General features: G+C 33.1%; 1 protein-coding gene across 1 annotated transcript in view; it reads right to left on the bottom strand.

Annotated features, from left to right (window-relative positions):
* Nucleotides 1-406: 406 nt before the first annotated feature.
* Nucleotides 407-13398, bottom strand: part of ABHD17B (abhydrolase domain containing 17B) — a 43013-nt gene continuing 30021 nt past the window's right edge. The window contains exons 2-4 of the mRNA XM_011371266.2: nucleotides 7318-7787; nucleotides 3521-3700; nucleotides 407-1051 (exon numbers count right to left, since the gene is read on the bottom strand). Coding sequence (XP_011369568.1) covers nucleotides 832-1051; nucleotides 3521-3700; nucleotides 7318-7784 — 867 coding nt within the window. The 5' untranslated portion in view covers nucleotides 7785-7787 and the 3' untranslated portion in view covers nucleotides 407-831. The remainder of the gene's footprint in view (nucleotides 1052-3520; nucleotides 3701-7317; nucleotides 7788-13398) is intronic.

The raw sequence follows: 13398 nt of genomic DNA, 5'->3' as shown, positions 1-13398 counted from the left end.
GTGTCTTATAATAAAGAGTACTGCAATTTTACGAGATTAGTCAAAATTTAAAACAACAGTGCATACAAAATCATTCTTAAAGCTCTGAATGCCTTTTAAATAACTAAAATAAAAATTTTAAGTAGTTGCCTCACAGTACCAAACTTATAAATCAAAACTAGTTAAAATTCAGTGCTATTATGACTTCTCATTTACAAGGTAACTAGTTGGTAAATTAATGGATGGTATAAAATTAAGACTTACATCATTTTTTTAAAGGAGAAAATGTATGATAACCAGGGAATAGAGAAAATCCAATGTATTTTACAATAAAATAACCGTTTAAACTTCTTTCCCTGTACAACAGGGTTTAGGTTATCTCTAGTGAACTTGTATGTCTTCTTATAGTTTATTCTATTACGAGTACTTGAATTGTTTTAGATATATAGCTTTTTATTGAAAGAATATTACATTTGTATACCAGGATAAGATTTAGTACATTGAGATGTTTTAAAAATATTTATAAATTTGTTTCTCATATGCAAAAGCATTTGGCAATACTTTTACAGCAGTTGATTTTATAGAATTAAAATTTCATACAGTACTCATCTTGATGTTTAAAAAAAAATTCACAGAAAAAATATAAATTACACAGCCTGACTGCATGATACTGTTATTTCCAGTTCTAGTTCTGGTAATTAAAACCTTCATTAAGTCTGTTAACAAATCATTACCTGTACATTTATGAAGGCAACTGACATGATTTGCAAACAAAACCTTCGGGTTTTATGTTATTTACCAAAGAGTGCAGTTCAGCAAAAGAAAACCCGGTATGCTAATTTACAGAGTATTTTACAAATTTACCAGTTCCTGTGACACAAACTGTTTCAACCTTTCTAGGTACTGTCCATAAAGTTCCACATCATTGTGACCTGCCCCTTCGACCCACAGAGGCTCCACAGGTCTTTGGCAACGCTCAAACAATGCGAGGCCATGTGAAAAGTCAATGACTTCATCTTCAGTCCCATGAATTATTAATACTGGAGAGGTTATCTTTGAGATTTTGTCAATGCTGTAGGGAAAGAGGGGGGGAAAAGTCAATGAATTAACTATGAAAAGAACGTAAAATAAATTTTCTTGTCTTATATCAGAAGGATAATTCAAACTTCAGAACTGTCTTTGAATTTATCCAGAAGGGATGGATGCCACCTAGATTTAAATAAGATTCAGAAGTCATCTTTACATACTATACTTTCAGAGTATCTGAGGAAGTTAACTTTAACTTCATGCACTTCTGTTTTGAGGGAATCACTGGTTACTGTAACCCTACTGCACCTTCCTACAATGTGGCTGTTTCACACAGAGAATCTAAGAGTGTAAGGAGAGGAGGAAACTAAGGACCATTTCAAGTATGTGCTTAACTTCATACCTCTCTGCACTCTGACAGCAAAATGTTCTGTTTTGTTTTAGGGTACTAACTCACAAATATAGAGCAAATGTGATAAAACAACAAAATTTGGGGGCTGAAATGAAGAATCAACCCAATTTATACCATGGAATATCCCAGAAGGCTAGGAAATATCAAGGGGTGGAGGGCAGGTAATTAAAATCTTTAGAATTTGTTCGAAATCTGTTTAAGAAATAATTTAAGGTCCCTCTCCCCCAGATTCTTTCCCCTTCTTTTTGCAGCTGGTAATTGCTCTCCACCCAAAACTGGAGGGCTTGTGGACTAGGGATTGCTAGACACAGTTTGGGGCAGAGGTATCAGAGACCGAGCAGACATATGCTTACTGGCTGCTGTGCACCCTTTTTCCCTACTGGGCTTTCAGAACGCTGGCAGCCAGGCCTTCATCCACCAAGGAGGAGTTTTAGAAAGTCTTTGGAGACTATCCGTTTTAAGAGGAAAGATAATATAAATATTGACGTGGGGGTGGGGGGTGATCCCCAACTTACTGGCTTAACTAGATCACTCTATAGTGAAACTCATAGTTAACAAGCCTTAATCACCTATTTCAGATCATGGCTTTAGTCCCTCACTCGAACTATAAGCAGACATCTAAGAATTACCATATATCCAAAGAGAACGCTTTAAATATAAGAGATTAAAATAATCAGAATTAAAAAAGGTAACTCAAAGGAGACATTAACTATGCGGAGAAGAAATCTTACAAGCAAATAACAATGCTTGAAAAAAATTCTTAGAGCAATGAGGCATTATAACTATAAAATGAGGACAGACTCTTGAAAAGGAGAAAAATCATCAATGAATTAATTAAGGGCTGCATTTGGTAAGGAGAAATGTTTGGGTATATTATTTGCTGTCGCAAGTTTAAGGAATTAGAATAAAAATAAAAGGAATTAGAATAAAAATAAAAAGAAATGTATAATCTTTTCCAAACAGTTTACTCTTAGGGCTGTCTTCTCTGTTGGTGCAATAATAAAAGAGTAGTTAGACAGAGCTAGAAGTTTTATGGCGATAGCATTACCCAAATACCTCCTTCACATCCCTACCACTCAGCTAGACGGAAGCAGTATAATGCACATATCTTCCACTCTATCATTATCTATAACAAAAACAAACCCAAAATAAATGTAAAAACTAAAAACCTCCCTCCCACAGCCTGTTCTGGTGATAAGATCATATGGTCCCAGAAGTTTCCTTATGAACATGACCTCTTACTGGCTAATGATGAAAAAAATTTGATTATGAAATGATGTTTGCTGTTCTAATAAAGACCCGAGTAATGACTTAGCCAGCCTTTGGCCCTCTATCGTTCATAAAAAAATTCTTTGTATTGTTGCCAATTAGGGTAAGAAAATAAAACTGAAATTTGCCAGCTTCTCACTTCTTGTCTTCTCCCTTTGAAAAAAATAGGCCATCAATTTTTTCCAACTATGAGGAGCTGGTGGGAATTACTATCCTGTTTTAAAAAGCAGGATGGTAATTAAGTAGCCCTTCTTTCAAATTTGTCTAACACTGTATGTTTGCAGACTTTCTGGCAGCAATATTTATTCTAGTTCATTTAGGATTCAATTTTTTTTTGCAATTCACTTCTTTTGTCAATAGATATTAGAAATCATTCACTCATTTTTATGCACCTATGTCTCATTTTCTACTTGTTCCTTTCTTCCAGTATTATGTGCCTCATTGAATGGCACCATCATTCATTAGCAGCTTAAGTCAGAAACCTGGGAATTATATTCAAGGTTCTTCTTTTTAGCATCCTAAATCCAGTCTGACATTTAATTCTGTCAATTTTATTTCTCAAATTCATTCTCTTGTCTCTAATACTAATGCCACTGTTTGGGGTAAAAGGCTCTCAGCACTTTTCACCTGGATCGCTATTGCTCAAACATTTCAGCCTCCTGATTAGTATCCTGCTAGCACCCTCTTCACAAGTCAATTTTTCACAATTTCTATAAGATATGTGAAATGGAAGCTCATGGCTGAGCGAGGTGTATCATGAATACTTTAAGTGATGGAATAAAACTCCTGCAAAACGTATCTATAAATTAAAGTATTTTGAATATTGATACTTACTTTGGGAATGCATCAAAACAATAGGTCTTCTTGGTATCAGGAAAAGCAACTCGCATTCCTGAGGTCAGTGGAGAATGAAGAATAACAGCAGCACTCTCGTATCGAGCAGCAAGATCCACAGATGGTACTGTCCCTATACTTTGTCCATATATTATCACATTTTCAGGGCGAATGCCATATCTACAAAGTTCAGAAGTTAAAAAAAAAGAGTTGGACTGGTATGAAATGTTAAATCATTCCTAAGGACTTAATTTTATAACAGAATGATTTAGAATAAGACAATGTCAACAAATTTATATTTTAAAATTTAAGTTTCATAGTCATCACTATCATATGTAATGCTACAGTGAGATCTATTTTATTAGCTTATCTGTTTCAATTTCATCTTTTGGAAAAATAATTGCTAGGTCTTTTCAAATTTCAATCTTAAAAATGGATTCATTAAACCATTTATGTAATTGAACATAGCATATGGTTGACTCAATTTGGAACATATTATAGCACTAATATTTCAATGGATTGATGTTTACTGGATATTTAGTGTTAATTTTCCATTCAATGTAACAAAAGTTCTTATTTCTCTAGACATCAAAAGTAGCTCATTTTATTTTTTGAAGTTGGTCATAGTGATGAAAATGGGACATAGTTTACAGTATGGAATGAATAATATATATATATATATATCTATATATAAATATATATATACATCATTTTAGCCAAGAGCAAATTACTCTATTTCCTGAAATTTGCATTTACTTACCATAGAAATGGACTAATGACTGAAAAGATAAACAGATGAATGAGAAATCCAAATGCCATATGATTCAATTGATTATAAATAGACTTCATGCTAAAATTTCAAGAGTATGTATTGCTTTATTCCATTTAAAAACGCTTCAGATTTAAATATGTAAACTCATTGACTCAGTAATATTGGGTACATATTATATTCCAGGCACCATTACTTGTCTATAGTATAATTGTCCCAACTGTAAATTACTGCAAGTTTAAGTGAGATGCTATAGGAGCGAATGAATATGGAGTTAAGAGTTAAGAGTGACATCAAATAAGCCTTTCCACTTTAGAAGTGTGACAGTAGTCACTTTGGGCTGCTAAGGGCCATTTGCACAACAGCTTCTAATCTTTCGAAAAGATAATAGAGCTTTCTAAATTATTTGAACATTTCACTAGGAAAAAGCAAGACAAATCCCATATGATCCCCATGGCCTTTTCCAGGGGCACAGGACCCTTTGGATTATCCAGATGGTAACATACCTCCCCATAGTTTCTTCTAGTAAGTCCTACTCAGCATCTGGATATGTCCCACAGACTGGGTTCCATCTACTTCCGACTGATTCTAAATCTAAGTAAACTCAGAAAAGCTTTTTTCTTTACAATAGACCTAGCTGTGTATACTTAATAGGAATGAAAAAATTGGGAAAATGAACGTTTACAGTATCAGCATAACTCTTGAGGCTGCACAGTTGCTGTTAGCTGAATAGCAGCAGTACCGTTGGTGGCAACCATGGGTTTTAGACTAAAGCTAGCAATGGCAAGACTCCAGAGAAACAGAAGAGCTGCCAGTTTAGCATCAGAGGATTCGAAGCAATAACAGAATTTCAGAATAGTACAAGTTAGAAGGGACTTTAAGGACCATCTAAGCTAGTTCAGTTGCTAACTGAAAGTTACAGTAAGTTAGTGTCAGACCTATAATTAGAACCCAGGTATCCTGACTCCCAGTCTTGTGCTTTTTCCATTATAGCACAAAGACAATGATTTCAACAGCTATCGGGGAAGGCTGCACAGTGAATATTAGTCCCTCATTTTCTGTTGATCGATCAGAAATTCAGAAACTGGGTTATTATAGATTATTGAAAAGGAGATCATTCAAATAATAATTACTTAAGTTCATTATTTATTTTTCCCTTCCTGGTTACATAAGCCCTAACTTAACTTAAATCAAGCAAAGGAAATAAAAAGCTTGAATTCTGATTACATACATTTTATTAGATGACAGAATTCCAGAACTGGAAAGGATCTTAGAAATGATTTAATTCAATTTCTTCATTAAAAAGATAAGGAAACAGGCTCAGAGAAGATGAATAAATTTCCTAAGACTATACTTGAAAAAAAAATATAACTCTGAAATTCTATGCTAAACTAATATGTAGCACTATTTAGGAATATCTCTTCTATCCTTGTTCCTCATTTATACTGGGTCATCACGTGTGTAAAAAAGGTTTATTTTATTCAGGCTTGGGATTCTTTTTGGATTTTTTTTTTCAATTTGTTTTTTGCCAGGTTTAAAAAAATAAGCTGACCATTTACAATGTTTTTTTCTTTTTACATAAACATAGAATACTGAATTAGACACTAATGTTTTATGTTACTTAGAAGCACTAATAATGAAGGCTATCTGCTTTAACTTAGCATACTTAAAAAAACTATACTAATTCACAAAAGTTATACTTTAAAAGAGTAAATTATATTGTAATAAATCTGTTATAAGAAATACGTGATCACACTTTCTTAACAGTTATTATACTACATTCAACTGGGCACTCATTTTTGTTTGTAGGCCTGAGGGGACTGACATCAGTATATCTGAAGCAGATTTTCGACTTTGATCATTTAAAGTGGTTTTAAAGCTTATATATTTTTAACATTCCTCACCCGAACTCCTTACCTACTACTTATATTACTTACTCTCTCTCTTTTTTTTTTACTCATCAGATATATGTTTTCGTGTCACTTCAATTGATTCAAAAATTCCCTTTATACACAATTTTGCATTGGAAGTTCAGTTTTATTATATACCTTAGAGGGGTGAATGGTTTTAAGACATTTTCTAAAAAAGGTTATGCCTACTAACAAAATTGAGGTTCTTAACTTACTGAAACCACTAGTAGTTAAACATTAAATTAGAAATGCTAAGTTTTCTTTATGTTCTTTAGTTTCATCTAAAATACTCTGGAAGTCAGGCAGCTTTAGCAGTGTATAATATGAAGAGTAACTTGTACTGATACCTTTCTATTTATTGCACACTGATGAGAAAATACAGTGAAGTCTACAAAATTGCATTATTTTTCAAGAAAATTTATAAGTATTCCGGTGACTAAAAAAGATTAATTCATTTTCTAGTTCCCAAAATTGTATTCTGTTATCATCAAAGAATAATTGACACAGTAAGAGAATTTACTTAAATGATTTATCATTACATTACTTTTTAAATTTTCACTTGACATCATCTCTCCAAATTTTATGAGTCTAGAATGCAAAGAAAATTTCAGTTTTACAGAATAAGTACTTTAAAAATAGTTCCAATAAGATATCTTTAAGTCATACCTTCTAGGAGATAATTATATAAAATCATGCAAACCCTGGCTTAGGATTTTAACAAAAACACACCAGCCTCTTACATGGTTAATGATAGATCAAGTGAATGATTAATTAGCTAAATCACTATTTTCTCTCATGCCTTGAAATACTGCAACTTTGAATACTCATTTTTATATAACACTCTAATTTAAAGTTTATAAAACCAAACATTTGTTATTGACTTAAATGTTTAAGAAAATCACACACACACACTAACACATACAAATGTGACCTGTCTTAAAAAACTTTTTATACCACTATACAAAATTTAAAATTATAATCTAAGTTTAACTCTTCATATATTGGTAAATATAATCTCCGTTTAGTACTTCAAGACATGAGTTATAAAGAAAGCTTTTATTCTTACTTATACAAGACAATTTTAATCACCCTAAGTGTGGAAAATAATTCCCATTTACCTTGTCCTAAGAGCAAGCCAAGCAGCTTCTATGTCTGCATAGAGGTTCTTCTCTGTTGGTTTCCCAGAACTCGCACCATATCCAGAATAATCATATGAGAATATATTACAATTAATCCGTGATCCCAGTCCTATGTAAAAGCTGCTCATCTGCCCAAGATCAACAGCATTTCCATGTGAAAAGAGTAAAGTATATTTGGCATTGGGTGAGCATCGCACAAACATGCAGGCAATTCTGTTGCCTTTACTGGTTCTAGTCATGAAACACTCAATAGCATCTTTTTCTCTAGAAGAGTACTGCCAGTCTGCCCGTTCTGATAGGTGTAAAGTCCAGCGGCTTCCACTTTCATCACACATCAGCGTGTAAGTTGGATCAGGTGGCAAAAATGCTAATTTTGAAGCAATTTTCCCTGGACAAGGTGGACAGCAGAAGAGGCAACATAGCTCACTAAACGAAAGATTATTCATCTTCTGAAAAATAAAAGGAGACAGGAAAATGTTTTAATCACTGAATGTGGATTCTGCATTCTTATACAATAGAAGGTTAAAACAAAGACACCAGTGGTCACTGTCTACTACTATTTCAAGTATCCTCCCCCAAAACATATTTTTGGGATCTTTCTAGAAATACTGTAAATCCTGGGATGAGGGAAATATTCCTGATCAGGAGAGTCAAATAATATATGACAAGTTTCAAATAGTAGTGATTATATCTTATAATATTTAACCAAAATATGAAAAATTATACAAAGTACAGGTAATATTTGTTACTTATCTACAACATAAAAGGTATGAAATATCTTTAATATAGAATATAAAAATTCTCATGGAGAAGTTCAGGATTTAACATGATATAGTAACTATATGATAATAGCACTTATGAAGCATTTACTATTTGTCAGGCATTGTGCTATGTGTTCTAGGCACATCTCTATGTTTAATCCTCAAAACAACTCTGTATGTTGGTATGAGAAAGGAAACTTGCACAAGGTTGAGGCAATGGTGGAGTCAGGATCTGACGCCAGGCTCAATCATTGTCCTTCATCACTGGGCTACACTGCCAAGGGCTCAGAAAACTCCTTGGACCAAAAGCTAATCATTTTAGCCATAGTGCCAGAGGCCTAAATAACCCATAAAACATTAAAATGCATGTATGTGTATAATCACTGCCCAAATTAAAAAGGCTGTAATATGAAGTCCATTTATGAAAAAAAAAGGAAAGGGGCATGGAATCCCAACTCTACTACTTACTAATTTGCTCCCTTGGGCAAATTATTTACCTTTTTAACCCTCATTGTCTTCATACATGAGACCAATACTTACACTGAACAAAGTGGTTGTGAAGAACAAACACTATGATATAGTTAAGACATATAATACAGTAATGGCTACATGGTTGGCTCATTAGGAATGGTCTACTTTCTCCTGTGTCTTTTTTTATTAGTATTTTTAAAGTATCTATCTCATATTAACTCAGGAGCAAAAATAAATACTTGTTTGCTCTACAGGCATTTCCTTCTATCTTGTCCATACAAGTGTTTTTAGTTCCTACTGTGAACTAATTAGGTAGAAAGAAGCAGGAACAAGGTAGATAAACAAGGGAGGGAATGATATAAAAGGCTTGAAAAGAGAGAATGAGAAGGGCACAAAAATGTTGCTTGGACATTGGAAAACACCTTTATTTGCTATTCTACCTTTATTCCTTTCCAGCCTTCAAAGCAAATATAGTCTGAATATGTTAATGTCTTAGTCTAGTTGGAATAAGAGAACAGAAATGACAACTAGGTGTCATCTTTAGTGCTAATTCAAAGTGGTTCCCTGAAGTGTTGTGCTAAGAAGGATTTGGAGCCACGCTCATGGCTTGGCAGGAAAAGACTGTGATAAATTACAATGTCTACTATAGAATGTGGCTACAAATTTATTATTCTGGTCAGGAAGATAAAGAAAGAACTTAGTGAAAAGATGGTAGGGAAGGGAGTTCAAAGGGTCAGTTCCAAAGAAAGAGGTGACTTGGAAAAAAGATGAGGTAGAAGATACAATATAGCAATGCTATCTACTTAATAATCTGCCTACGGTTAGTTCTCACCCCCAATACCTTATATATGCCATCAACTGTTGACCTACAACAGCCTATTAAAAGCTTGATTAATAAGTAAATTGTATATAGCTAGATTATGTTCCTACAATTTATCTCTTGAACATGAAGTTTTTTATATACTACAATAATTTTGAAATAAACCTGGCTGACTGAACATACATAATGCTGCAGAGATGCTTTGGGAATGAACACCAAAGATGAGATGCACACAGGAGAAAAGCTGCAATGCTAGGGTTTAGTCTAATGAAGACAACTTGACCTTCTTAATGGTGGCAGGGAAATTATTCCCACCACTACTGCCTCAAACCTAGTTAAATGGTGTCCACTTAAAAACAAAAACTTGTCTACGGCCATGCTACCCTGAGCAAGCCCAATCCTGTCTGCTCTCGGAAGCTAAGCAGGGTCAGGCCTGGTTAGTACTTGGATGGGAGATCACCTAGAATACCAGGTGCTGTTTTGTAAAAAATTAAAAAATAAGGAATTTTAAGCTGACAAGGTCCTTACAATCTGTGAGGTCACCCAAAGGTTGCTTCACCTAAAAAAAAAACAAAAACAAAAAACAACTTGCAAATTATCACCTTCCTAATAATAGTCCTGGTATAAGCAGCAACACAGACTTGTTTAAAAGTTATTCTCTTCCCTTCAGTAAGTGAAAAATTTTGCAGTAAAAGTATTAAAAAAAATTAAAAATCATTAAGATAGCTGTTCAATTTAGATATTTTTAAGTCCAATTTGTTTTATATAAAACTCATCAGAATAAAAATGTCATTTACCAGTTATTTCTTGGCAACAAAATCTTGAAGACACAAGGCAGAAAATAATCGGAGGGGGGAAATGATAGATATCTCAGAGCACACAAAAGCCATAAAAGACAAATAACAAATTGAATAATTTATTTTTGGAACAAGGATTTAAATTGTTATATATCTGTAAAAAAAAAAGAGTAGGTAAGTGAATGAGAGAAATAATACTTAAAGATAAAGTAGAGAAAAGTGTCATAAAGAAAAATCCAACATAATCTCTGACATAAAAAAAAAAAATCAGTATCTGAAATAAAGATTTAAACTGATTGGGTATGAAAATCAATAACAGTTGAGGAACACACTTATGAGTTGGAAAATGAAGTTAAGGAATTCCCAGATATGGAGAAGGATGAAGAGATAGAAAATATAAAATTTAAGGAGGATAAGAATAGAAATACCATTATTAGTAGTATTATAGGAGTCCTGAGATAAAAATAGAGAGGAGAAATGATAAAATAATCTAAGAATGCCTCAGAATTAAGGAAAGTTCATATTGAAACAGCTCGGAGTGCTAAACAGATACTTAAGAAAACTCTCACAGTTAGACACATTACAGTAAATATTAAAATTGCCAGAAACAAAAATATGAAAATTTCCAAAAAGGAAGAAAAGATTACCTACGAAGGAACAAGAATCAGTTAAACGTCTGACTTTTGAAGAGCAACACTAGAAACAAGAAGGCATTGTTGGAGGGATAGTATTAAAGGAAAAAGACTTTGAACTTAGAATTTTACATAAGGATAAAATAAAAAATATCTGCAGGAATACAAAAAGTCAGGTTTATCAAAGCAAGACCTTCTTTGAAAAACTCCAGTAAGGAGAAAAATAAATCTAAGAGATTCTGAGTATCTGAGCTATGACAAATAAAGAAAAAGTTAATATATGTTTTTATAAGTAAGCAATGGAGGGGAAAAAAAAGGCAGCAAAATATATCTATCCCTAACAATCCAAAATCAAAATTTTGGAGAATACCAATATGGAGAGGATTGAAAGAAGAGTTAGGGTGCATTTAAGAAGTGAAAATATGCTGGGGCACCAGTCACTTGACTTATTCAGAATGATATTAATATTGATAAGCTAAAGACATGGAAGAAAAACATGAATGTAAGTATGACTCAGATATAACCACCACGAAAACTGTAGTTTGTAGGATACATCTTAAGTATTGTTATTTATTGCAAATGTCTAGCTTTGAATATTTATCAGCATGTTAAACTCAAGAAGGAGCAGTTAAGCACAAAGAAAAAAGGAAATTAAGGGCAGATATTTACGACAGAGAACAAAAAGCAATAGAGAAATTAACAGACCCAAAAGCTGATTCTTAGAAAAGGCTTCCACTACTACTAATAGCAATTAGCATTCACTGAGTACTTATACTGTCAGGTATTGTTTTAAACACTTTTCACATTTTAACTCGATCCTTTCAACAACCCTCTGACACAGTGACTATTATTATACCTATTTCAGGAAACAGAGTCAGAGTAGTTATGTAACCTGCCAAAGGTCACACAGGTGGTAAGTGGTGGAACTGATAAATGGTAGAAAAACTGGGCCTGAACTCATAACCACTGTTTTGTGGAAAGAATACTCAGACATGACTGATCAAGAGAAAAAGTACAAAATACTAAATGAATAAGACTTTTTTTTCCCAAAAAAGTCAATAAATTAAATAATTTTGATGAAATGCATGGATTTGAGTAAAAGTAACAAAAAATAAATAAATAAATAAAAAATGGACAAAGAATCTGAATAGACATTTCTCCAAAGATATACAAATGGCTAGTAAGCAAAGCATCTGAAGAGATGCTCAATATGATTAGTCATTAGGCAAATGCAAATCAAACCACAATGATACCATTTCATACACACTAGTATGGTTATAATAAAAAAGGCAGATCATAGCAGGGTTGACAAGGATTTGGAGAAACTGGAACCTTCATATCTTGTTGGTGGGAGGCGAAATGGGGCAACTAATTTGGAAGACAGTTTGGCAGTTTCTTAAAAACTTAAACACAGAGTTACTATTTGATCTAGCAATTCCACTCCTAGGTATAAATGCAAGAGAAATGAAAACGTATGTCCACACAAAAACTTGTACACAAATGTTCACAGTGATATAATTCATAACAGCCAAAATAACCACCAAGTGCCCATTGACTGATGAGTAAACAAAATGTGTAATATCCATACAATGGAATATTATTTGGCCATAAAAAAGAACAGTATTAATCCATGCTACAAAGTGAACGAATCTTGAAAAAAATTATTCTAAGTAAAATAAATCTGTCACAAAAGATCATTTATTGTAGGATTCCATTTATTTGCAATGCTCAGAATAGGCAAATCTATATAGACAGAAATAAATTAGTGGTTTTAGGGCTGTAGAGCAATGGCTAAAGAGTATGGCATTTCTTTTGGGGGTAAGAAAAATATTCTAAAATTGATTTGGGTGGTGGCCACACAACTGTTAATAATATATTAAAAATCACATATTATATAGTATGTGAATTATATCTTACTAAAGCTGCTAGGGAAAAAAAGGTCTTTAGAAAGCTAAGGTAACTTTGCAAAGAAAGAGCAAAAGCACACATGTATTTGCTGGGTAGCTGGGAATTTTCTCTCCAGGTATTAAGACAGACTACACAAAGACAAAGTAATAAAGACAGATTGGTACTGGCACAGAAATAAATAGACCTAGCAACAGAAGACAGAGCTTATAAACAGACCTATGTATAAATGAGAATCTCCTATGACATAGCTGATTTCTCAAAGCAGTAGGAAAGGATGGATCCTTGAGAAGATGGTCCTGGGAAAATTTATCACGTAGGCAAAAGTAGCTAGGGGTCTCTGACTCTCAGTATGTAAAACATTGACCACAGAGGGATTATAGACCTAAGAGGCAAACTAATATAACTTAAAAAAAAAAAAAAAAGCCACAAATGATAAAAACGTTGGCAGATTTAACTTCATTTAAATAAAGGATTTCTCAGTTTAGTGATAAATGCTTTGGGAAAGATGATTTTTTCATACAAAACTGTCAGAGCATTAATATTAAAATATAAGGAATTTCTACAAAAACAAGAAAAAAACAGGTAACTTTAAGAGAACAAATGGGCATAAGATATGTATAGGCAATTTATAGAAGGACAAACAAGGCTAACAAGTATATAAAGAAAGGTCA

Source organism: Pteropus vampyrus, unplaced genomic scaffold (assembly GCF_000151845.1).
Source record: "Pteropus vampyrus isolate Shadow unplaced genomic scaffold, Pvam_2.0 Scaffold186, whole genome shotgun sequence".
Classification (NCBI taxonomy): Eukaryota; Metazoa; Chordata; class Mammalia; order Chiroptera; family Pteropodidae; genus Pteropus; species Pteropus vampyrus.
The sequence above is the reverse complement of the archived record's forward strand: the minus strand, read 5'-3'. Positions and strand labels throughout refer to the sequence as shown.